This window comes from Indicator indicator, chromosome 26, assembly GCF_027791375.1.
Source record: "Indicator indicator isolate 239-I01 chromosome 26, UM_Iind_1.1, whole genome shotgun sequence".
Lineage (NCBI taxonomy): Eukaryota > Metazoa > Chordata > Aves > Piciformes > Indicatoridae > Indicator > Indicator indicator.
The window spans coordinates 12,904,247-12,929,986 of NC_072035.1; the positions used below are offsets into that span (position 1 = coordinate 12,904,247).

Consider the following 25,740-nt stretch of genomic DNA (forward strand, 5'->3'; position numbering starts at 1 on the left):
TCTTGAGTGTGTCAGCTCACATGAGTAATTCCTGTGCTTTCTTGGTTCAGCCAGTCTCATTTTTCTTTGAAGTCACTGATGCATCAGGAAATGTCTTTCATTAATACATTACTTGAAAGTGTAGCACTCATCCTCTCAAGCAGCTGAAAGAAGGATTTACCATATTTAGCTTCCATTGTATTTGAAGCTTTTAACTGTGACTAATTTTTTGTCCCCCAAATGGTAAATGCTTGGAGGTCCAGGGATTTCAACAACTCCTTTTAAGACTGTAACCTTCAAGTTCTCTGTCCTGAACATGCAGAAACAAGGGCAGTCAAGTAGAGGTCTTTCTGAAACTGAGTTTTCAATCTCTAAGCACCACTCCTGTATCATACAGGCTGCAGAAAAGCTGATTTTTTGATGACTGAGTAATATTCCTAGCAAAGCAGATCTGGTGTGCTGAAAGGGAGGTTGTAGCCAGGTAGGGGTTGGTTTCTTCTCCCAGGCAACCAGCAGCAGAACAAGGGGACACAGCTCGAGTCTCAGCCTATATCAGGAGAGGTATAGCCTGGATATTAGGAGGAAGTTCTTCACAGAGAGTGATTACCCATTGGAATGGGCTGCCCAGCTAGGTGGTGGAGTCGCCATCCCTGGAGATGTTCAAGAGAAGCCTGGATGAGGCACTTAGCACCATGGTCTGGTTGATTGGATAGGGCTGGGTGATAGGTTGGACTGGATGATCCTGGAGATCTCTTCCAACCTGGTTGATTCTATGATTCTATGAAAGGAAGGTTGCTTTTTCAATGGAGATAAAATTGCAGAATGAAGCATGGCCTTGAAACTGGAAATTGAAATAGCTGTTGAGCAATGTCAGTGTTGTATGGGGTGTTGGGATGAGATTTTGATACAGCTCTTTATTGGTTTCTTAGGAAAAGATTTTTTTCCAAAGGTTTATCTAAAACTCTTTTCCTACAGTTCCAGTAAAACTGTGACTTGCACATTGTGAGTGGATGCAATATTGGGCCAAGGGAGGAACAGAATCACAGAATGTTAGGGGTAGGAAGGGACCTCTAGAAACCATTGAGTCACAAGCCCCCCAGTCACCTAGGGCAGGTCATGCAGGAACACATCCAGGAAGGTTTTGAAAGTCTCCAGAGAAGGAGACTCCACAACCTCTCTGGGCAGCCTGCTCCAGTGTGTCTCCAGTGATGTTGAAATGGAACCTCCTGTGCTCTAGCTCCTACCCACTGTTCCTGATCCTATCACTGGGCACCAGGCACCTTCATCTTGACCTCAGATATTTATAGACATTGATAGATTCCCTCTCAGCCTTCTCTTCTCAAGATTAAACAGGCCCAGGTCTTTCTTCCTAGGAGAGATGTTCAAGTCCCCCAAACATCCTTGTATCTCTCTGTTGGACTCTCTAGCAGATCCCTGTCTCTCTTGAATTGGGGAGCCCAAAACTGGATGCAGTATTCCAGATGTGGTCTCACGGGGCAGAGTAGAGAGGGAGGAGAACCTCCCTAGACCTGTTGGAGGTGAATATTGACAGATAAAGCAAGCAAAAAGTGTCATAGTAGTTGTCTGGTAGCTCGTATCACAAGGAAGATGTCTCTGAAGTGTAGAAGCTTGCAAGGATGTGATACAGGAGGAAAAAAAGCTTGCATTTGCCACAGGCACAGCTCACTCCATGGGGAGGAAAAAAAAAATCACACTTATTTCAATCTGTTTCTTTTTCCTTACTCCAGGCTACAAATTCCCACACTAATGAGGTGGTGGCAGTCAAGAAAATGTCCTATAGTGGAAAGCAAACGAACGAGGTAAGAAGAATGAAGCCAATTCTGCATGCAGCAGCTGTTGCGACCATAATGTGAATTTGAAGAGTGAAATTAGCTGCAATATTTCATTTGACCCTAGCAGATCAGCTTTTTAATGGGGCAGCTGTTGCTCACTTCCATAGGAAGCATGGAGGTTTGTGGTGGGAAAATGAGCTTATGCTAATTTTGACAAATAGTTGAGTTTAAGGAAGTGAATGGGAATTGAGCCTGCTCATGTGGTGGCTATTTCAGGAATGATTTCAATAATGAATGCATGAAGAGCTACTGGAGCCATCACCACAGCTCTCAGAGGTGTCAGCTGAAAGGTACAGCTGACTTAAAACCTTTTTTGGGAGCTATAATCTAAAATTGCATTCACCTTGTGTTCAGAGTATCAGGCTCACTGCAAGAATATCAGGATCACTTCAGTTGTTCCTTGGTAGTTGCTCCTCTTTGTTTTTCTGTTTTGAGAGAGGATTGACTCTGATGGGTTGGTGCATTGACCTGACCTTAGAGCTGCCTTCTGATACCTGAAGGGATCCTACAGGAAGGCTGCAGAGGGACTTTTCATAAGGGTGTCTAGAGACAGGACAAGGAGGAATAGTTTGAAGCTGAGGGAGAGTGGGTTTAGACTGGATCTTAGGAAGAAGTTCTTCAGTAGGAGGGTGGTGAGACTCTGGAATAGGTTGCCCAGAGAGGTTGTGGATGCCTCATCCCTGGGGGTGTTCAAGGCCAGGTTGGATGAGGCCTTGAGCAGCTGAGTCTAGTTGAGAGGTGTCCCTGCCTATGGCGGGGAGGTTGGAGCAGATGATCTCGAAGGTCCTTTCCAACCTAGGCCATTCTATGATTCTCTGTTTCAAACTCATTTTTGTCCCTTGCTTACCTGTTGGTCTCCTAACTGTGCTGAGGTCTTTCAAATGTCAGTGGCTTTGTGCTGTGTAGCAGAAGGAAGCAAACAGCTAACTTGTAATATCACATAGAGGTTGGTGGTGCCTCTTGGGGCAGCTGGGTTACTAAGTTTAAGACCACTGAACAGTTCAGTATGCAGAACAGTGGCAATGCTTTAAGTAAAACGTGTTGCTATCAGAATGAGGAAAAAATACTTTGCAATCCTCAAACTGCTTAAATATGTTGGGTAGGAGTCTGGGCCTCAGTGCAATAGGGATCCAGACAACTGATGGACACTTGTGCTCTTGCAGTCATGACTTTTGCCACCTTCACTTTGTAAAATAGTTTTGTGGTTGCTTTTCAGACTGTGCTACAGCGTGTGGTGTGTATGAAGGTGTAAGAAATTAACATTTATTTATTTATTGCCTGTTTGTTTTTTAATTAGAAATGGCAGGATATCATCAAAGAAGTCAAGTTTCTCCAACAGCTGAAGCACCCCAACACCATAGAGTATAAGGGCTGTTACCTGAAAGAGCATACAGCATGGGTGAGTGAGTGGTGTGACAATTCCAGGTCTCCAGTCAGCAGGAAATGTCCAGTACAGCAAACACTGAGCACACACAGTGACTTTATGTGCAGCAGTGTTCGTCCCATGCTGCCTGTAAGCCCTTTCACCTGAAGAAACTTCCAGGTAGCTTCAAGGGAGAGAATGTAGGATATTGGAACAATTCTCTGCTGCTCCAAGGCAAGCCTCTGTGTGTTCAGGCAGATGAAACCGTTATTATGGACCTTCCTCTACAGTATCCCCCCACAACTATGTCCTTGTCTAAAGTTTTTTACTACAATAAAAGATGCCTTGACACTGCTGGAATGTTGGAGGCATTTTAGTTTGCTCATAGTTTACTCCATTTCTTGCAACTTCAGGCTTTTTTTACTTCTGCTGTTTGTCAGCCATTGAAGTAGTATCTGGTTGTGGGGAAGTGTCTCTGCTGTTATTTCAAAGCATGCTTTTTTCTTGCAGTTGGTTATGGAATACTGTTTAGGATCTGCTTCAGATTTGCTAGAGGGTAAGTTTTTTTTATACAGGCTTTGATTTTCATTTTGCCCCTTTTGAATGCAGTGGGAGTCTGTCTCCTCACAGATTGCTATTTTGCAGATGATAAGGGCAGACTGGCTGGGCTACTCCATTCTGTACCTGTGCTTGTGATACCAAGGGGAAGCTGAGACTGTCCCAGGAGGCCAGTGCTATGCAGAGCTGGCATAAACGTTTGCATGTGGGAAAATGAAGCTATAGAAGCATATAGCTGTGTGCCTGTGATTTGTGCCTTCTTGGTGACTGGAGCAGACTGCCTCTTTCTGAGTATCCATGACAAAAACCTGCAGAGATCACCTCTGTCCCTGCCTGGCAGTTTGTAGGAATGGTTACAGATGGTTTTCTAGAACAGGAGAATGATACGACCTTGAAAGTAGAACAGCAGCACCTGCAGAGGAGGAGGGAATCCGAGCCAGGGTTTCAAAACACAGTACTCTTTGTGGGCCACGTATTCTGTCTCTAAGATACAGCCACAGGCAGGTGCTGGCCATATTTAGGGATATGTGGAAAGTGCTTTGGGGCATCTTTTTGTAGTTCCTATTCCTAATTTTCCTGGGGTTTAGCTAATGGGGAGGGGGAACGTGGGAAGTTTTCCTTCGTAAGGACCAAATGCACAGTTCAAATCCATTTGGCAAGCTGCACTCAGATATACCTCCTGGTGTTAACAGTAGCTGTTGGCCCTAGCAGGGCTGTGAAGAAAACTGTGGTTTCCCATGATGTGAGATACATGCCCAGGCTGTGCATGAACTCAGAGCTGCTAATGGCTACCAGTGTGATGAAAATGATAGAACCATAGAACTGTTGAGGTTGGAAGACATCATCAGGTTCAACTGGTGATGTACACCTCAAAGCTGGCAAAATGAATGGGGTTGCTTCTCTTTGAAAACACTGTCTCAGGAGAAGACCACACTTACCTTCTTATGTTTTTATCTTGTTTGTTTTTCCCTGTAGTTCACAAGAAACCACTTCAGGAAGTGGAGATTGCTGCCATCACCCATGGTGCCTTGCAGGGGCTGGCCTACCTGCACTCTCACTGTAAGATTCATAGGTAAGGCTGGAGCTCAGTACTCCTAGATGGTCTTCATCTTCTGCTTGCTGGAGTCTAAAACTACTTTGCTGTCTTTAAACAACTTTGGTAACATGTATTCTACCAAACTTTTCTCCAATGGACGTGTCAGTACTCCTAATGCCAGGGTAGATGTGTAAATAGAAGCTGTTGGCTGGGAAGGAGTGCATTTGAGTCCTGAGAAGAAAAGGCTGAGAGGGAATCTTATCAAGATCTATAAATGTTTGAGGGGTGGGTGTCAAGATGAAGGAGCCAGGCTCTTTTCGGTGGTGCCCAGTGACAGGACCAGGAACAGTGGGTAAGAGCTAAAACACAGGAGGTTCCACCTCAACATAGGGAGAAGCTTCTTTACTAAGAGGGTGCTGGAGCCCTGGAGCAGGCTGCCCTTGAGAAGTTGTGGAGTCTGCCTTCTGGAGACTTTCAAAACCTTCTTGGATGTATTCCTGTGTGACCTGTCGTAGGTGATCCTGCTTTGGCAAGGGCGTTGAACTTGGTGATCTCTGGAGGTCCCTTCCATCCCCTGATATTCTGTGATTTTTCATGGGTGAAATCATTTCACATGGCTAAATTTCATCCTGTGCTGAATTCTCTTCCACGTTAGCAATTTTTCTCTGCAGCCCCTGCTAACAAAAAACACCCCTGAATGTGGACAGTAAACACTGACAGGAAAATATCCCCCTGAATTTGCCAAATAAGGGCAGTGATAGAGCTAGACTGGTTTTAGGACCTAGACATAGAATTTTTTTACATCTGAGTAGGTAAAACTTTATGCTTTCAGAAATCAGTTGGTCAAAGTGCAAGCTACCTTAGGAGTAATCAGAGCAGGCAGAGGAAACATGTGCTAACAGGCAGCTCCTGAATGCAGCCCCTACATCTCTCTGTCAAGATATGGTATTTTTCAAGAGCTTGGATTTTTGATTGTTTTTCTTTTTTACCTGTTTGCCAGCAAGCTTGCATGTTCTCATTTTATGTTTGTCTTTTTTTTTTTTTTTTTGTATGTCTAATTTTGGATACTAGCAATACATGTCAGGGATTTGTGAAATGGGTGAGAACTAGATTAGTGTAATGAGTGGGGAGTCATTGGAATGAGGCAACTTGAGACTAATTTATGGAGCTAAAAGCCTCTTTGTAGTCTGCTGGCAGGCTTGAGGCAGAAAACTGGCCTGTCTGAGGGTGAGACAGTGAGGGACTCTGTAGAGACAGGAATTGTTTGTCCCTTGTTAAACACATGTAGATGTCCCCCAAATAGTTTATTAAATCATGTAAGGGAAATATTAATTTAAACATGAATGCAAATTTATTAAAGTGAAATAAGATTATTTTTGATCAGCCCTTTGCATTTATGCCCTTTCTTTGAGCTTAAAAATACCTGTTCTGAAATATTTGATGTGCTTTCAAGGTACATTGAAATCATATTTACAATAAATATGTCCCTGTATGCACACTGTTGAGAATTAATTTCTCTCAATGTTCATCAGGACTTTCTAACATAGTGCAATTAGTGTGTTATAAATTCAGCATTCTCACATACTGGATACTAGCTGCTCTGTGTGGACTTTTCCATTATGCTGTTTATTGCATATCAGGAACAGTGCTGAAGTTATTTCTCTTTCAAACCTGAAGGAAAGACTTTGCTGTCACAACCATGAAGAGAGTTATTGCTATAAGGACCAGGCAGGTCTTCCCTATCTGGCTGGTTTTCTTCCCAGGGGCATTCTGCATTTAACTTCTGAGATGGGCAGGCAAGTCTCCTCTCTGTGAGAAGAGATTTCTAGCTTCCTGACAGAAGTTGTCTCTTAAAGAGGAGAGGCAGCTCCTAGCTTTGTTGCTCAGCAATGAGCGCTGCGGTGCGCTGGGCACAGCTGAAAGGGAACTGCTCACCAGGAGGAAAACAAACCCTGCTCCCCTCTGCTGTGCCAAATCCCAGCAGCACTGAGCAAATGAAGCAAAGGCTGCATGAGAAGGAGCCAAAGCTGGCACCGAAGCTGGCAGGTGGGAGAGCTGTGGTTTCCCTGCCCCACAGCAAGGCGGGCAGAGGAGCGTGCCCTGGAATGGAGGGACACCTTGTGGAGATGCACCAACAGAGCAAGGCTCCAGTCTCGCCTCCAGCTCCTAGAGCATCTCTGCTGCCAGTTTGTTCCAGTGCCACGTTATGGGATGGTAAAAGATGAGATTAGTTTCTGCTTAACTGCAGGCACAAAGCAAACCTAAGGTAGCAAATTTGTTTGCTAGTACCTAATGCGGCTTCTGAGTCCTCTGTTGGTCGTTGTACGGTGAAGGTGGCAGTGGAGATGACAGCAGAGAGGACAGCCTGTGCTGCCTCTTTTGTGCTGCTGAGGTGTTCATTCTTGCACATACAAGGCATCTTCAGTGCTTGTCCCCCAGCAGAAGTGACAGATGCACAGAGCCAAAACAGGTCAGGATGTCTTTGAGTAGCATGTGTGTGGAAAACCTCTGTAATACCAGTTTTGAAGTGATACTGCCCTGGGAATGGGGGAATAGAGGAGCAGAGGTTCCTACTCTGGCATTGCTGCTATGAAATACTGGGAGTAAATTCCTGTCTCTATGGCTCTCTTTATCCCAGCTTTGCCTTGTCCCGTGTGCTGCCCTTTGGAGACAAAAGCATCTCACCAGACTTTGTTCCATGCTAAATTTAAAGAGTCTGTCAGCTTAGCTGGGGCTACAGTGATACTGGATTTGTGTTTGATGCACCAATCATTATGCTTTGAGTGTTGTATGATAATTCAGTGTGTGCTCTTCCTCTGCAGCACATACAAGTCAGCTTTGCTTCCCTCTTCATTTAACTAATTAGCTTGCTTTTCACACAGGGTCAGAGTGAGAGTGTGTTTGGCAATACACAGCAGCTTGTTTGTGTTGGAGCTCTACTGCTATTGATAAGTGGCCTTGGTGTTTAAGTTGGACACCGGATAAGGAAAGCTGATTTTTAATTTTTTTTTTTTTTTTTTTTTTTTTACTGAAGATACATTACAGTTTTTGGAAGAGATGGCAAAGAGACATTTCAGCCCCTATGGTGTGTGCAGCCTGACTGACAGGCATCTCAGGGATCTCTTACACTGATTCCATTTACCCTGAGATGCTTTTGCAAAAGCAAATAGCTTTGCCCATCTAAAGGCATCTGTGGCATACCTAGTGTGCAGTTTTCCCTTCATTACTGAAGCGCTCTATCAGGGTTTTAAGCAACTTTCACTGTATTGTGAATTTTTCAGCTGGTAGTGTGTTAGGAGACTTGAATTTCTGCAAGCATTCACAGAATCACAGAATGATAGAGGTTGAAAGGACCTCTGGAGATCATCTACTGCAACCCCCCTGCCAAAACAGGTGCATCTAGAGCAGGTTGCACATGACAGTGTCCAGGCAGGTTTTGAATGACTCCAGAGATAGAGACTCCACCACCTCTCAGAGCAGCCTGTTCCAGTGCTCTTCTACCCTCAATGTGGAGTTCTTCCTCAAATGTTCAAGTCTGTGTTCATTACCTCTTGTCCTGGCACTGGGCACCACTGAAAAAAAATTGGCCCCAGCCTCCTGACACCCACCAACTGGCATCCTCCTCCATTCATGTGATGGCTGAAAGAAAATAAATATTTCATATCTGTCTCACTCTTTGAACAGAATCATTGCCAGGTGTCTTGGAAGGTAGGCAAATGGAGGTAACCTTTTTTAGGCTTTCATGGGCACTCAAGTTGAAATTACCCATTTACTGCCAGAGTTCAGAAACTTAGAGTGCCAAAGGTGCTGAATATATCTTGTGCCTTTTGTGTGCCATTGATGTCATGATGGTTAATCTCTTAAATGTTTGAATTCATAGAGTCTTAGAATAGCTTGAATTGGAAGGCACCTTAAAGGTTGCTGTCTGAGAACTGGAGGAGGGATCAGAAAAGAGAGCCCTAGGGCATTCAAAAGATGAAAATAACATGGCTGGTATTGTCTAAGGGTGTCACAGCTGGGTGTTAGGATATTTCCTAGATCTTAGTTTGGGATCTCAACTTTGCAACCACAGCTAATCTCCTCCTCATAGAATGGTTTGGGACCTTCAAGATCATCCAGTTCCAACCCCCCTCCACTAGAACAGGTTGTTCAAGGCCTGGCTTTGAACACCTCCAGGGAGGCTTCATCCACGACCTCCCTGGGCAACCTGTTCCAGTGTCTCACCACCCTTCTTTCCTCACCCTTTGCCCTTTTTGGGTACAGCCAGGTTTCAGTTCTCCAGCCCCCCATGTATCTGATTTCTCTAGCTTTCTGTAATACTGGACTTGGAATGTCTAATTGACAAAAAGTTAGTGAAGTTCTGTGTGTTTGGGAAGTTTTTAAAGTTATTCTACTGTAACCAGAACCATACTTTTCTTTGTGTTTTTTTTTTTTCTTTTCAAGGGATATTAAAGCTGGAAATATTCTTCTAACAGAACCAGGTCAAGTGAAACTAGCTGACTTTGGGTCTGCATCTATAGTTTCCCCTGCCAATTCTTTTGTGGGAACACCTTACTGGTAAGTGAAGCCTTCGGCACTTTGGTCCTCTTTAAGATTCTTCTCTTTCATTTTCAGCATTTTTGCAATCTGGAAATAATTTCTGGCATAAAAACTTTGTTAACCAAGCAGTTTTCCTTAAAACCCCTGTGTCCAGCTCTTCAGGAAATGTGCTCATCCTCAGTGCCCATGAGCAGAGGCAGGCTGTGTTTTGACTGGTGCAGTGCCATTGGCTTAGAAGTGATTAACACTTGCCATAGGTAATGGAGCTATGAGAACCACATGGAGCAAGGGAATCCTGGTCATCTGGCCATGCAGATCAGGAGTCACACAGCTACTTAAATTCTGTTTTGAAGAAACTTCCTTAGGGGTCACTTGAGTTGCTTGGCATTCCTAATGGAATGAACCAGCATAGCTTTATGCTCCGCTTATTTTGTGGCAGATGCCCCAGGCATTGATGGGAGGTCACCTGTTGCCCAACCTCTGAACAAGTCCATTTGGCAGGAAGCTTGCTTCATCCTTGAAGAGCAAGAGTTAAGAGGCTGAATTTTTGCAGGCCAGGACCTGCTGCTGCTTTCGTCTACCATTTATCCCCTGCTCCTGAATCATCATATTTCTGCACTGTTCTGGATTTCCTTATTCCTTTCATAGCTGCACTCACAGGCTGCATATATCTGCTGGAAAATTATCCTGGTGTGCCAGTGGAAAAGCCACCATCTCTGGTGAGAGTGCAAGTGATGCCTTTAGGACTCTCCCAGCCCTTGCTGCCTGCCTGCAGGTACAATGCCTTGGAGATGGGTGTGGGTCTCCCATGTGCCAGCATGTTGTGCTAACAGCAAGATGAGCAGGTTGGCCTCTTGTTTACTTTTCCTTTCTTAAACTGCCTCTTGGAAGAGCTGCTAATGCAGGCAAGCATTGTTTCATTTCAGCATGGCTTTACTCAGCTCCACGCTGGCTCTTTGAGTTCTGGTCTGCTGTGCTGCTGGAGATGATGAAGCCATCTCACTTTAAGCTCTGTGCTGGGAGTCATGATTTGTATCCCCTAACCTGCATGTTTTGCACTGTGGTTGGTAGGATGGCACCAGAGGTGATCCTTGCAATGGACGAGGGACAGTATGATGGGAAGGTGGATGTCTGGTCTCTTGGGATCACGTGTATTGAGTTAGGTGAGTAAATACATGGCAGATGAGATGAATAATTTACTGTCTGCAGTATTTATTAGGAAGTCCTGGGGAAAAAAATGGAAGGTTCTTACTCCCCATAAGTTATTTTTTCTTCTTTAAAAAGCCTGGCTTTGAAAGCACTGACAGTTGACTTAAATCTTTTTACTCACTGGCAAGTCAAGAGCAAGCCACTAATGCTGCTGTGCTTTAGTGTTAATCTGGTGTGCTCAGTTGCTCCCTGACACAAGCCTCAAATCCTCTAGTTACTGAGAGGAAACTATGGCTTGGAGACTCTATTTTTTCAAGCTGGGTTTTGAGAGAGTTGTTCCAGTTGTTGTGTGAAGTGAACTGGTGTCCTAAGAACTGTGTGTCAGCAGGGACCTGCATTTAATTTTCAATTCTTCTTACTTCCCCACTCTCTGAAACAAAAAATCTTCAGTCTCAGCTGAAGGTTTGTGACAGGAATCAGCGTGGACAGGTTCTTTACAGCAGAAGAAAAGGGTTTGCACTGCCAAGGGTGAATGACACTCATCCACACAAGCTGAAGCAGATGTAGATGTGATAGCAGGTATACAGAGCAGATGTGTGCACTTTAAGTTTGAAGACTGACATTGCATGTGCTGAGGACATTATTTTCAAAGATACTCTTGATATGGATTGGATTTGCCTTAACAGTACATCAAGAACTCACTGTGAGGGCACATTCACTAAAAGTATTGTTTATAAATGTATAATCAGCAGACATGCATGAGAGAACTGTGTCCAATTATGGTGCCCCCAGCATGAGAAGGGCATGGAACTGCTGGAGCAGGTCCAGAGGAAGACCATGAAGATGAGCAGATGGCTGGAGCACCCTTATGGGGACAGGCTGAGGGAGCTGGGGATGTTCAGCCTGGGGAAAATAAGGCCCTGGGGATACCTTAGAGCAGCCTTCCAGTACCTGAAGGGGGCTACAGGAGAGCTGGGGAAGGGCTTGTAGTGATAGGATGAAGGAATGGATTGAAGCTTGAGTGAGAAGATTTAGACTGGAGATTAGGAAGAAATTCTTTACAGAGAGGGTGGTGTTGGAACAGGTTGCCCAGGGAGGTTGTAGATGTCCCCTCCCTGGAGATGTTTAAGGTCAGGCTGGATGAGACCTTGAGCAACCTGCTCTAGTGGAAGGTGTCTCTGCCCATTGCAGAGGGTTGAAACTGGATGATCATTAAGGTCCCTTCCAACCCAAACCATTCTATGAATCTGTGAATCTATGAGATGCAAACAAGGGGCTGCACAAAATGTGTGGAAACATTGACTCCAGCACAGATCTGGTAATGGTGTGGCTGGCTCATAACATCCAGTGTTGTACTTCATGTGCCAGCACTTAACACCTTGCTGACACAGTCTGTACTTTAATGTGAACAGTGCCAACATTGGAAGTTTTAGAAATATTTTCTTCCACATGGCTACCTCTTCAGTTTGTGTGGAGTTTGGGTGTGTTACAGCCTCTCAAGATGTAGAACAGGCGTTGTGCTACCCTGCATAGGAACTGAGTCTGGAATTTCTATGGAGCTTTGCAGTCAAGAATCTCAAAGCTGTTTTACGTAGTCCATGGGTTTGCTTTTTTTTTAATATTGCCTTTTTTGAGAAGTACCAAACTTTCTCATAAGAAAAAACAAACAAACAACTTTGAACTTTGCCTCTGCATGATTCTGTGTCTGAACGTGGGGTCAGGTATCAGTGGGAGGAAATCTCTTGCTGAGCAGCACTTGGCTTGCCTTGAATGCTGATGCCTTGATTTCTTGTGTAGCTGATGAAAGTAAATAGTGTTTAAAGGAAAAAAAATGTGGTGGTTTGCGTGCATGCTGCATGTCAAGGGCAAGTGATAGCTCTGACCTGACATGAACTTCAAAATCCTGGCATCATGGGCTGATTGGCATGGCTGACCTGAGTTGGCAGTGAGAAGTAGCCTTTCCCAATCTGTGTGAGAGCTACTGCACTCCTGAAAGGCCAGGGGCTGGTAGGTAGGTGTCCTCTTGTTGCAAAGTCTAGGAGGAATTTTAGTTAGGGGGAGTTAGTGATAGGTCTGGCAAGGGAATTTGGCCAACAGTCCCCCTTGCAGATGACTGCCAAGTTGAGCAGGCAGTTGCTCTTTTCCCTTAGTGGAGGTGCTACAGCAGTGCCTTAAAGATCTGCAGGGGATTGACACATAAATTTCTTAGCCCTGCCATGCTGTGTGCTCTGCTTCTGCTGATTTTTACCATAGCAGGTCAGGTGTGAAATGTTGCAGCTAAGGTAAAATGTACTGGAAACTTTTCTTTTAATTTGCATCCTGTTCTCTTTTTGGATTTCATCTTCCTCCACTCAAGTGAGTAGCAGCTTTCCTTGAGTGGTTGTCCTGGTCTAACCTGGGATAGTGAAACGATGAGCTGAAATGCCCTGATGACAGTCAGAAACTATTAGCAGTGATACCCTGCTCATACTTTCATATCATTCTCCTTTTCTTTCCAGACTGCCTTATCACACCTTTCTCTTCTCTTTCCAGCTGAAAGGAAGCCTCCTCTTTTCAACATGAATGCAATGAGTGCCTTATATCACATAGCCCAGAACGACTCCCCTACCTTACAGTCAAATGAATGGTAAGAGACTGGCTTTGTTTCCCTGGAAATGCTCTGCATGGTTAGAGTCTGACAAGAAAAGTATTTGTTGCAGCATAGTGATTTGACTGCCTTCTCAAATAGTGCTCCTGTGTAGGCAGGCTCAATTTTGACCTTCTGTCACTTTGGCTGTGTTACAATCTGAATGTGGAGGTGTTAATTATGGGGCTGTAGATGCTGTAGGAATTAAAATATTCTTGGATGCATTAAGCCCGCTGTAACTCAGCATCAGCAAAGTTTCCAGCTGCAAAAGAACCTTGACAGAAGAATTGTTAGCATTGTAGTGCAGCTGAAATGTGGAGGAAGGGAAGGGAGAGGCACACAGAATACAGAGGTAATTAGATTTCTTCAGCCAGGAGCTTCCAAAGTCATCAGAGCTCTGTGGCCAGTCAGTAGTCTCCATGCTTACAGGCTTGTTGCAGAATCTGAGCTTTGCCCCAGGAATGCTTTGCTGTTCTGTGGGAGCAATATGTTACCCCATCTCCTGTTCTCCTTACCCAAGGGTGGATGCAGTTATCACATGGTGCTTGGCAGAGTCTGCAGGTAGCTCAAAGCAACAGCTCCTGGAGGGGTGGGAACTTTCCCAAGTTACTCTGCTAGATATTGAAACACCTTAATGGTTTCATTGCTGATCATTTTATCAGAACCATTCCACCCCAGTTTCTTTATTTCATCTTCTCTGTTTTGATATTTTTTTCAAGATTCAAAGAAGTTGGCCTCATATCTGCACACACCAATGCCCATAGTCTTCTGTGCAGAATTTGCAATGCAGAGTAGAGACAACCTGTGGAGACAGCCTAAGAATCAATGTTTTTGATTACAAGCACTTTGTTTAGACTCACCTTTGTTTAGACTCTGGGGCTTTGAGAACACAGGGAGTAAGCAAGATGCCTTTTATGCTGCTTTCAAGTTCAGTGGCACCTAGAAGATCAGTTTTCTTCTTTCTAGTTGTGATGCAGCCTCATATAGCCAAGGTTCTGTTGAGCTGATGAGCTGAGGATTGCTTAGAGAGCTGGAGAGGGACTTTTTACAAAAGTATGTAGTGAGTGATAGGGTGAGGGGTAATGGCTTCAAACTGGAAGAAGCTGGATTTAGCTTAGACACTAGGAAAAAAATCTTCCCTGTGAGGGTGGTGAGGCAGTGGAACAGGTTGCCTGGAGAGGTGGTGGAGGCTCCAAGCCTGGAAGTGTTCAAGGTCAGGCTGGGCAGAGCCTTGAGCAACCTGGTTTGGTGGAAGGTGTCCCTGCCTATGGCAGGGGGTTGGAACTAGTTGATAACTTTAAGGTCCCTTCCAACCCAAGCTGTCCTGTGGTTCTATGATTATGTCAAGGAGCTTTACTGAGTCAGTGTTACAAGTGGTAAGAAACTTCTAGAGGGTAGAGATCCACTTCATCAGCTAATTTCATGAGTGCGTTTCTGGAGGGACCAAAATTTCATTGCTGCAGATGAGGCAAAATTGAAATTAGTGGCAGATACACATAGTTCTTGCTTGGCTTCCAGTTAGGGGTTGGAGATAATTGTGTGACCAACAGTCTTCTACTGTTGATGGAACTGATGGGATCAACTTTCTCAGAGCTGGGAGGAGTCCAGTTTATTTCTCTGCTCTAGAACCGAAGAACAAATCAATCAGAGGTTTTTTTCTTTTGCTTTATGCTGATCAGTCTGTGTGTATGCCAGATCCTGAGCTGCTTCTTCATTTAGAACTTTTATTTGTGTTTTGATTTACAGGTCAGACTCCTTTAGGGGCTTTGTTGATTACTGCTTACAGAAAATACCTCAGGAAAGGCCGTCCTCAACAGATCTGTTACGGGTAAATTTTCAAAGCTTTTCCAGAAATCTGGGGGGAAATCCTTTTGTCTACCAAAATAATTCTAAAGATTGTGAACAAATATTTGCCCTTAAAAAAAAAAAAAGTTGGTTCTGCTCTCATCTGAATCCATAGAGTTTTGGGGTCTTCTAAAGAGTATTTTTAGTCTGTTTAACTTTGTTTCCTGACTTTGTCTGTTATGTCAGTGACAGTTCTTTTCATAACATGATGCTCAACAGTTGAACTACTGAAGAAAAGCAGAGGTAGGCTGTGTGCTGAAACAGCTCTGCTGATGAGTGAGGAGTTATCTGGGGGAGCAGCCCAGCACCCTGCTCCCCTCCTGCAGCCCAGAGCTCTGCAGAGCTTACATTTCTGTAGAGAACTTGAAGGCCTCTTGATATAGTAGGGTATGTAACAGGGGTTCTAGCTGAAGGAAGGACCTGTCAGGAGGAGTGGAGTAGGAGGATTTAATCTTGATTTTTATCTTTCTAATAATTTTTCTCCCAACACAATGCTGTGCATACTTTAACTCTCCAAGTATTACCAAGGACAAAGAGACCTGTGCTGCAGAAGTGGCTTCCAACCAAGAATTTCCTGTGTAGGCAAGGCTTAGGAGTGTTTCCTCCTGCTTTGATGAAGAAGGAATTTTCACCAGCCTCTTTGCTGTCAGTAGGATGCTCTGAGGTGTGACCACGCTGCACTGTGGTCTCTGAAAGAGCAGACAGAAATGAGGGAGGAAACTGGGAGCTACCCTGTTTGCCCTGTACATGGGAGCAGAGAGAGTGGGGAAGCTGTAAATTGCTGCAGCTTGTGTGAAAGCCAAGACCTTTTTGGAGCAGTTATGCACTTTGTTAACTTGCTCCTTCTCTTTTGTGTGTTCTTTTCCTGCTTACCTTCTCCAGTAAGGAAAAATAATGTCTTTCTGTTATGCCATAAGCACTACTTGCTACCAAACTTATCTGCAATGTCAGTGAGATTTAAGGCTCATCATGTGCTGCAGGCTTTCCCTGTGGAAGTGAGAGAGAAATCTAAAAAGCCATTCTAATTGCTACTCAAAATCTGGACTTAAGCAATCTTCCTAAGATGCATAGGCAAGAGCAAATCTTATGCAGAGCTAGTAGTACTTTGAGAATTATGCTCCACATGATCAGAGGATTGAGCTCTTAATAAAGATTTACAGATAGTGGCTGATTATGTAAAGGAACATGGGTATTAGAGATGGAAAGAGACTGAATGACTTAGATTTATCTCCTGGCCAGAGCAGGATTGTTCTGTGTGGGGTACTCTGGACTGTCCTGTCTTGTCTTTTTTTGGACAGATGCAGATGGAGTTCAGGAAGGTTGTCTTGACCTTTTTTGTTCTCTCTAGTGATGCTAATGTGAGCATGATTAATTCTTTATGTGCTCATACCTTTTGAATATGTATCTCTACATGATCTTTCTGCCTGGTCTGAGTTAGCTCTTGGGTTTGCTCCATCCTTGTAAATCAGTCTTCTGGGCCTGGATGATCCACTTTTTGGGTTGGTTTTCTGGCACTAATACTCATGTCATGAGATATTACTCCAGGTGTGGTTTCTTGGGAGCTGGAAGAGGCTCCTCAGCTCTGTGGTGTGACAGTAGGAGGGTTTGGATGGAATCTGGTGCAGAAGTCCTGATAAATGTAGTGCCACCTGTAAATCCCTCCTCATATTATTACTTACCACACATGCTCTGCATCTGGGGTTTTTTTTCCTTTTGTTGTGCATTTCCATGCTACTTTTTTTCAACTTCTCTCTAATCATGCAGTGTTGTATTTCTGCCTGTTTCTGATGGCCATTTTCCAATCATTTCTCTGTTCTAGAAGGATTTTGAGCCATTCCTCTTGATTCATTAATGTCTTGTCATGTGTTTGCTTCTGTTCTATATTCATGCATTATGCTTAGCTGTTAAAAATAGCACTAACAGGATAGGCCTAGGTTAGCTTCTTCCCTTAAACCACCAATATCAAAAGGTGTTTCTAACCCTTTAATAGTTTCTATACTGAACACCATTAATTAGAACTTCTTTTGGACATGTTTCATTTTGGAAAGTGCCTTGTATGGGTTCATAATTGTCAAGAGTTTGAAACCTGTACTGGCAGTGATGTGTCCAGAGTTTGCCAGACTGCTGTCAGTGAGTCATAAATCAGTTCCAGTTTAAGTTGCTGGGGTTTGCTTTACCTAAGAGGTGTAGGAACTGCTTATACCCATGAAGCCTTTGGGAAGTTCAGGGGCAGCTTTCCATTGGAAGGTAGGGATGTGTGAAATCCTTTCTTTCTTTAAAGCTGATTAGTGGCCCTGTTATTCCTCTGGTTGCTGTACATAGCTGCTGGTGAGAATTGCATGGCGTGCTGCTCTTCCACTCCAGGTAAACAGGACTCAGTTCTTCCTTAAACCTCTGAGCAGAGTTGTTGCTGGCTCCACTGAGTGCTTTCTTCATTTCCACAGTAGGTTAGATTGCTGCTCTGTGTCTACCTGACAGCCTTTTCATGCTGGTTTTTTGTTCTAGGGCTACCATTCAGCCTTTGTTTCATGGCTTCTCTTGTTGCTCTTTCAGCTCAGGAAAATGCATTTTCGTGGAGGCTTTTGTGCCTCTTGGTTCTTGAAGAGAGAAATCAAAACCCTGTGCTCTTCACTGAAGCTAGCTTTGGGCTTGCTCCCATCCTTGCTTTAAACCTGAACCACACAGTATCTTTAAGTTTCATGCCTCCACTCTGCAGGTAAAGGCTGATGAATGATCTTGTTTGTCCTCTCTCTTCAGTGCTGGTCTGGAGGGTTTTTTTGGTTTGGTTTGGTTTTTTTCCTGTGATAGATTTGTGCTGTGGCACACAACCAGCGTTTTGTTCTCTGGTTCTGCTTGCAGCACCCTGACAATCCTTTGCCCAGCTAATAGGTTTATGCTGTGGGCTTCAGAATGATTCATTCATGTGGATTGGCAGCCTTTCTGCTCTCTAGGAATAGTGTAAGTTCATTGAAGGAGATGATTTCATGAGTACCTTAAGTTGGAGTCTGTGCAAACAATTGGAGCTGAGATATTATTCTTAAGTCACATCTGTTCAGCCTTTTTATTTGGGTTTAGATTTTCAGAACAGGATCCTAAATGTTCCTTCCTGCAGTAGCTCTCCCTAAAGCTTGTTAGATTGCAAGTCTGAAGATCTGTTTATCTTGTGAGGGTTTTTTTCACTTGTGTTTGGTAAACAGGGACAGAGCAAATTCTTGGGTTTTGTAGCCACATTTTTGTGGATAACTGAATTTTAACTGAGGTATTTGAGAAGGAATCGAGTTTCCATTCACCATCACAGATGAAAATAGTCAAGTGATTGTAGTGGTAGTTTCAACTGCATTTTAATATCTCACTAATACTTCTCACTCTTAAAAGCAATTCTAATATTTATTTCCCCCTGTTTTTCTCAGCTAGTGTGACATTCCCAGGAGGGTTGAGTTCTGTTAATCACTCTTTCAGCCAGCTTGGTTCATGCCTTTAAACAAACTTCTTCCTCCCTTTGTGTCCAGTTTGGGTTTGTTTGCTTGTGGCTTTCCCCCTCCTGCCCCTCTCAGTTTAGAGAAAGTAGGCAAATCCTTTCAGCCATCATTTCTTAGTTGCACAGAAGCTAGCAGAGGGCTGACTACACCTTTTAAGTGCAATTTAAGACAATTAGATAAATGCAAAAGTACTGTGTCCAGTTCTGGAGCCCCTGTTACAGGAAGGATCTGTGTCTAGAGAAGGGCCACGAGGATGATCAGAGGGCTGGAGCTCCTCTCCTATAAGGACAGACTGAGAGAGTTGGGACTATTCAGTCTGGAGAAGAGAAGGCTCTGAGGAGACCTTCTTGTGGCCTTCCAATATCTGAAGCGGGCTCCAAGAAAGCTGGGGAGGGACTTTTTAGGCTGTCAGGGAGTGATAGGACTAGGGGGGAATGGAAAAAAAAAAAGAAATGGATAGATTCAGATTGGATGTTAGGAAGAAATTCTTCACCATGAGGGTGGTGAGACAATGGAACAAGTTGTCCAGGGAGGTGGTAGAAACCTCATCCCTGAAGGTTTTTAAGGCCAGGCTGGATGTGGCTCTGAGCAACCTGATCTAGAGTGAGGTATCCCTGCCCATGGCAGGGGGTCTGGAACTAGATGATCCTTGAGGTCCCTTCCAACCCCAACAATTCTATGATTCGAAGTGAGCAGTCAGAGTTGTGCTCTTATTACACAAAAGCCTTTTGGCTTTCACTTTAGTGCATCTGCCCTACAGCTCCCATTCTGATATTTGAGTAGCCCTGGAATACAAAGACCCAATCTTTCAAGTGAATTGAATATTTGCACTGCTAAAGAATGGACACAAACAAATAGAAACTGGATTGGATTTAAGTTCAGCAGCATCATTCCAAATGCATTGCTGCTTCCTAAACATTATCTACAGTAAGATAAAAATGGTTACCCCTTTTTTTTTTTCCCCTTCCCTAATCATAGATAAGCTGCAGATTGTTGCTGTGTACAGAGAAATAAATAGTGGTTATCTGTGTTGAGGAGCAGAAATGATTCATTTTGCTTCTGTGTGAAATGATGTTTCGAACTTTTAGCTATAATTCAAAATATAAACACCATTATCACCAGCAAAAAAAAAAAAAAACTGCTAGTGAAGTGACTAGCTGTCCTCAATAGCAAAACTCAAGTGCACAATAGTTTGAATTTGTTTAAAACCAAGAAATGAGCCTGTGGCATGATCCTGTCCTTCTTTATTTACAAGTCATTAAGAGCAGAGCAGCTCATCCTTTTGACTCTCTCACACTTATGACTCTTGTTTTAAGGAGGACAGGGTTTCATGTATCTCTTGCTCCAGCCACAGTTGTATTGGGTCTTGAGCTTGAGGAATGGCAACACATCTAGGGTAGAGATGCTTCTCCCTGTCCTCTAGGGCCCTGAGTTCACCAGGTGGGACCCTCTTGAGGATTTGTGCAAATGGGAGCCAGCTGTTGAGGCTCTCTTCCAAAAGGCCATTGTGGCATTTGCAATACAGGGTAGACAACAACTTTATTCCCATTTCTCTCTTTCATTGTTGATGCTTCTACAAACGTGTAGAAGATGCTTGTGCCTTCAGGACATCTCCTGTGGTAGATGCTCATCAACATAGCCAACTGTAGTGATCCCAGATAGAATACAGGCAAGTGTGTACTCAGGCTTTCTAGTTTAGTCAGAGATTATATGGGAAATCTGCAAGGCTTTCATACTCCTCTACTGGTTGTACAACTCAGGAGAACATAGCTGTTAAGTCAGAGAAGAGCTTTTAGTTATATATTTAAATACCATTGAAGAGTTGATTGTGAAGCCTGCCCTTCAAACCTGCACTTCTTAGCAGGAGCTGGTAAGAATGTGATTTTACTTCAGCTAAAAATGTTTTGAGTGTAAAAGAGCTTAAGAGCTTCACAGTCTTCTTACTGATTTTGTGACTTGGAATAGATAGATAAGCTTAGGCAGGTAGCCTTGCACAATCAGGACTGGTTCTGCTTTGTCCTTTGTGCATTTTGTTGATTCTCAAGTCCTCTGCTTTTGTGAGGTTTGAAGTGACACCATCTTTACCTAGAATGCTTCAAGTGGGTGTGCTCAAGAAGGGACTGTTGCTTGGAGAGCTCCAAAAACCTGACCCTGTTTCAGTGGAGAAAGAAAAGTGAATCGGAGAGTCAAGGTTAAAGTGAGCTTGTGAGGGGTCAGGCAGAGCTCACACCTTTCCATCCACTGCCCAGCTTCTCCTGCTGCTGGTGTTTCTGGACGCACACACAGAAGAGTTTCAGGTAGCAAAGTGGTTTTGCTTTGCTTCTGATACTCTACATTTGATCGAGTTCAGTGCTTGAGCAGATCCTCTGACTCCTAAACCAAACATTTTGCAGCCTGCCCTTCAAAACTCACATCATGATGAGCACAGCATATTCAGTGGTCAGTGTGTTTGGAATCTTTCATAATGGGTATTACTAATTGTGGAAATACGAACGGACCAATTAGTGTCATTTCAGGTGTCTCGGCAGTCACCGTGTCCCTGTCTGTACGTTCCCAGACTGCGCCGGGCTGGAAGGGACCCTCAAAGGTCATCTTGTCCAACCCACCCATCAGGCATCCTCCTGTCATGGCTGAACCCGTGGGTTTTGTTTTCCTTTAGCACGATTTTGTTCGCCGAGACCGGCCGCCAAGGGTACTAATAGACCTCATCCAAAGGACGAAGGATGCGGTGCGGGAGTTGGACAACCTGCAGTACCGGAAAATGAAGAAAATCCTCTTCCAGGAGACGCGGAACGGCCCCCTCAACGAGTCCCAGGAAGAGGAGGAGGTACTTCTGCTGTCTTACCTCATTTGCACTGTTAGAGTAAATAAATTCAGGGTGAGTGAGACGCTCCTGCCCTTAAGGGGCAGAGCAAGCAGAGCCTAGGTGAGGATGCAATCCGTTTTGTTGGAATATGGTGTGGGTCAGCAGAGCGACAGGACAGGATAACGAGCAGTAGTAGTCCTTACTCAGTGTTAGATGTGCACTTACTGCCACCTTTAAAACTTGGGATCTTTTTTTTGCAAGTGGTGGCCTTTCTTCTGAGAGCTGTAGGGAAGAAACTTGTTTGGAGAGAGATTCTCTGTGAGAAGAAAGTGGCTCACAGCCTGTGTTGAGTGAGGAGGGTCTGTTGACAATCCAAGCTTTTTCTTTCTCATAAGCAGAGTCAAAACCACTTGGTTAATGTTACTATTTTTTTCTCAATTGCTGTAACACTAATTGGGCTCTCCTAAGTTGAAAAGCAAACCACCAAATTAGTAAGACCTGGGTTTTTTAAATCCTTCAATGTTAAAGAAGAAGAAGGTTAAGGACAAAATTCAGCTTCAGTTTAAATCTTGTCATAAACAACCCAGTTAATCAGTGTATGATCATTGACACTGTTGAGAAGGCAACCAGGCATTTTTCAATTGATGAGGCTAGATTAGTTTCATGTAATGAAATTGAATAAATAAATCCATGCCTGGTTCCCAGTGAAGAAAATTGACAGGTAAATTGATGTTTGTATTCCTGTTTTTTGCTGCGGTGTAGCCAGATAATATACAGTGAGATGCCCAAGCTCAGGATACATTCAGGAACTTGGTTTTGAGGTTTATGTATGTCAAATGTTCCTTTAAAGCTGAGTTAGAGGAATGTTTGAACCTGGGGGTCAGGTAGGAGAGCACATAGGAGAAGAGGACTGGCGCTTAGCAGCCTCCTTCACTTTGAAGGAGGTGCACAAAAGGAGCAGACAGTGTAATTAAAGCTACAAAGTGCTTCTGTTCTAACCCCTCAGCTAGCCAAAGTCTAAACCTCCAGCTTAGTTGAGGGGTGGGCAGACTGTCAGATTCGTGCACTGAAACCTTCAAGCTTTCTCTGAAAAGCTGTTAGGAGAGTGACAGGCTAGGAAAGCACAAGGGAATGAGTTTCCCACTTGCCTGTTCAGCAGGTCCAAGCTCAACAGCCAAGTAGGATAAATGTGGTAGTACCCGGCTCCAAGATGTATCTTCTGTTCCTCCTGTAAAAGGTGGGGTGTTGGGGGTGGGGGTAAAACCCAAAATTGTGTCTCTAGGAATTAACAGTCAAATGAGGCTCACACTCTGCATGTGCACAGCATGCTCTGCACTGCCTTTTGCCACTGAGCTCGTGCAGCACAGAAGGAGATCGTGCCGCTCGTGTGCATCACTAACTTGGCAGGGAAAGGAAAACATAACATGTGCTTCAGTTACTACTCAGCTGCTTAACAGGAGCTGCTCAGCTGTAAAGGCCACAAGATGGTTCCTTTTTTCTACCACAGGCTAAGCTGGAAACGGAACATTACAAATCTTTAACGCTCAAATTTTCACTAATGCCTTCCTCAGAGTCTCTTGCAAGAATCTAGCAAGTATCCAAGTCAGGAAGTCCATGCTGGAATTGCATTTGCAATCCCACCTCTGTCCAGATATATATTTATTAAGTACACTGCCGTATCAGCATCTCAGATGCTTCCTGGTGTTATTTCTTCTGCAACTTTCCCTAAGCATTCTGAAGATATTTTCATTCTCGTGTGCACATTTTCTGTAAAACACCATTAGTTTGGATTTTAAGGGCTCTCACAACAGGCTCTCAATGATCTGCTGATTGCTTAAAACAATAGTCCTACAATCACATGCAAATCGGTCTGTCAATTTGATTTTTTTTCTGTTGTTTCCCCACAAAATGAGTACCCTCTTAATTGATTTCCAATGTAATTCTCCTCAAGCTCACTCTGGAGGCCAGGACAAACTGGGTGCAGTAACAAAGCCGTTCATTTTGGTCAATCAAGACTATTTCAGACCAGGAGCTGAAGGATGTTTGGAGTCTTCAGTCCTCACTGTGAACTCCTTGCAAGCCTCTTCGATGCCACTAGTTCCCTGCAAAGGACTCCATAAATTCCCTAGATCACTCCAGATTTAAGCACATACTCCAGGATTACAGTGCTGCTAATGAGCATGCAAAAAAAAAAAGGCTTCCAACTTCTGATATTTTTCTGTAGAATCCAAAATATGGCCTCTACAAGGAATATTTCTTTCCATATGCCTAAATAGATTACAACAGGTTTAATCACTGTAACAATTCAGGCTCTTCTGAGTCAGATGCTTAAAGGTGAATGAAGAATTCATCTTGGCTGAAAACACAAGGTTAAAGGGGGTTTTAGCTTGACAAAATGCAGTTGCTGCCTGCTTGGGACATGGAAGTTAAAACCTTGACACCTGTGAAGCACCATTTGATATTTGTGAGGCAATAAATAAATGAGTTCATTGTCTTGCATCCTTCTGACTCACAAAATGTGCTGCAGCATATCCTGACTTGGAGCACTGATCACTCTTTTTAATGGTGAGACTCCTTCCACCAGCCATCCAGTATTCCTGGGTGTCTCCTGTTCAAGCCATGCACAGGCTTACTGATATGTGGAGGAGAAAAACCGAAACAAACAAGACCAAAACCCAACACCTTGGCTTGAAGCCTGCTAAGAGTAGGATTGCAGGGGAAGAGGCAAAAGCTAACTGCCCCATAGGGAATGTTTCACCAGCCAAGCAGCCCTGAGAAACATAATTGCTGAAATAATGGGCAAAGAACCTTTAACTCTGCAGAGTTGCCTTTAAAACAACCTCTGGGCACTGCAGGCACAATGCTGGGCAGGTGATCTCCTGCCGTGTTTGTAACTGATGCCCCTTGTTTTATAGGACAGTGAGCATGGATCAAACCTGAGTAGGAAGATGGACAGTCTGGGCAGCAACCATTCCATCCCAAGCATGTCTGTGAGCACAGGCAGTCAGAGCAGCAGTGTGAGCAGCATGCAGGAGGTCCTGGATGAGAGCAGCCCTGAACTGGTCATGATGCATAGTGACGAGAGCACAATTAATTCCACTTCCTCCGTTGTCCATAAGAAGGTATGTTCTCTGGTGCTCTCCATAGCTTCCTGCAGTCCCTGCTATTGCTCACTTTGGCTGGCCCCACAGAGTGCTGTGCTTTTGTGCTGAGCCATCTGCTGAGAGCAGGAGCTGGTGCTGGGCTTGCCAGAATCAAGTTTTGTTTGTTGGGATTTGTTTTGTTTCCTTTAAAAGCTAAACTGTGTTTAAATAACCTCTGAAAATCAAGAGAGGCCACTAATGAGAGGTAGCACTGTCAGTGGCTAGGCAGGGTTCACACAGACTTGCTGCATGCCTCCTTACCCAGCCCTGCATGTGCACTTCTTCATCTCTGCTTGGAACATCAGTCCTTGTTTCCTTGTGAATGGTTGTCCTGTCTTGGTGGTTGTAGCAGCCAAGCTAACCAATTACCAGTCACAGTGTATGATTAAAATCTGCTGCTTGCACTTGGATTTTCCTCATGAGAAGTGGAAGTGTGCAGAACTTTGGACCCTTCCCACAAGGTATGTTTTGATTCAACTTCCACTCAATGCTTTTCTGCTCTTTTGCTGCACGTTGTGATCTGTTGCCTTTCGTTTTCTTAGCACTAGATGTAAAGCTCAAGTTGTCTCCCTGTAAACCAGTACCTAATCTTAAGATTATCTCACTACAGTAGTTTGGGCTTGGCCTTAGCAGTGTTGTTTGCTAGTGGGCAGTAAAATATAGGTTATATGTATTTACAGAGAGCTTCAAAGTTTATCTGTGCTTTTTGCCAGAGGAGCTAAAACATCACAGCAAACATGAAAAGTCTGCATCTCTCATTTGTAAGGTCACAGCAAAGCCTGGAGTTTTAACTAACTAAATACTTGTGAGCAGTTTTTCCTCCTGAAATAGTGTTGTGTCATTGAGTGTTGAAGCATTTGGAAAAGGGAGCTCTCAAGAAATCTCGTCTTCAACAAAAGATTGCTCTAAGATGGAGAGATGTGGGCTTGATGGTTGGACCACTTGGTGGAGAAGGAGCTGGCTGGATGGTTACACTCAAAAGAGTTGTGATCAACAGCTCAATGTCCAGGTGGAGACCAGAGACAAGTGGAGTTCCCCAGGGGTCTGCCCTGGGTCCAGTGCTGTTTAACATCTTTGTCAGTGACATGGACAGTGGTATTGAGTGCACGCACAGCAAGTTTGCTGGTGACACCAAGCTGTGTGGTGCACTGGGCTCACTTGAGGGAAGGGATCCATCCAGAAGGGTCTTAGACAGGCTTGAGAAGTGGGCTAGTGCAAACTGCATGAGGTTCAACAAGTCAAAGTGCAAGGTCCTGCATTTAGGTCAGGCCAGCCCTAGGCACCAAATACAGGCTTAGTGCAGAGTGGATTGGGAGCTCTGAAGAAAAAGGCTTGGAGGTATTGATTGCTGAGAAGCTCCCCAT

The 25,740-nt window shown here is 44.1% G+C and overlaps 1 protein-coding gene across 1 annotated transcript in view; it reads left to right on the forward strand.

Moving 5' to 3' along the window:
* TAOK3 (TAO kinase 3) overlaps positions 1-25,740 on the forward strand; it is a 97,020-nt gene that overhangs the window by 45,361 nt on the left and 25,919 nt on the right. The window contains exons 4-13 of the mRNA XM_054392782.1: positions 1,728-1,799; positions 3,130-3,231; positions 3,706-3,751; positions 4,729-4,825; positions 9,233-9,346; positions 10,400-10,491; positions 13,010-13,103; positions 14,850-14,931; positions 21,087-21,254; positions 24,149-24,355. Coding sequence (XP_054248757.1) covers positions 1,728-1,799; positions 3,130-3,231; positions 3,706-3,751; positions 4,729-4,825; positions 9,233-9,346; positions 10,400-10,491; positions 13,010-13,103; positions 14,850-14,931; positions 21,087-21,254; positions 24,149-24,355 — 1,074 coding nt within the window. The remainder of the gene's footprint in view (positions 1-1,727; positions 1,800-3,129; positions 3,232-3,705; positions 3,752-4,728; positions 4,826-9,232; positions 9,347-10,399; positions 10,492-13,009; positions 13,104-14,849; positions 14,932-21,086; positions 21,255-24,148; positions 24,356-25,740) is intronic.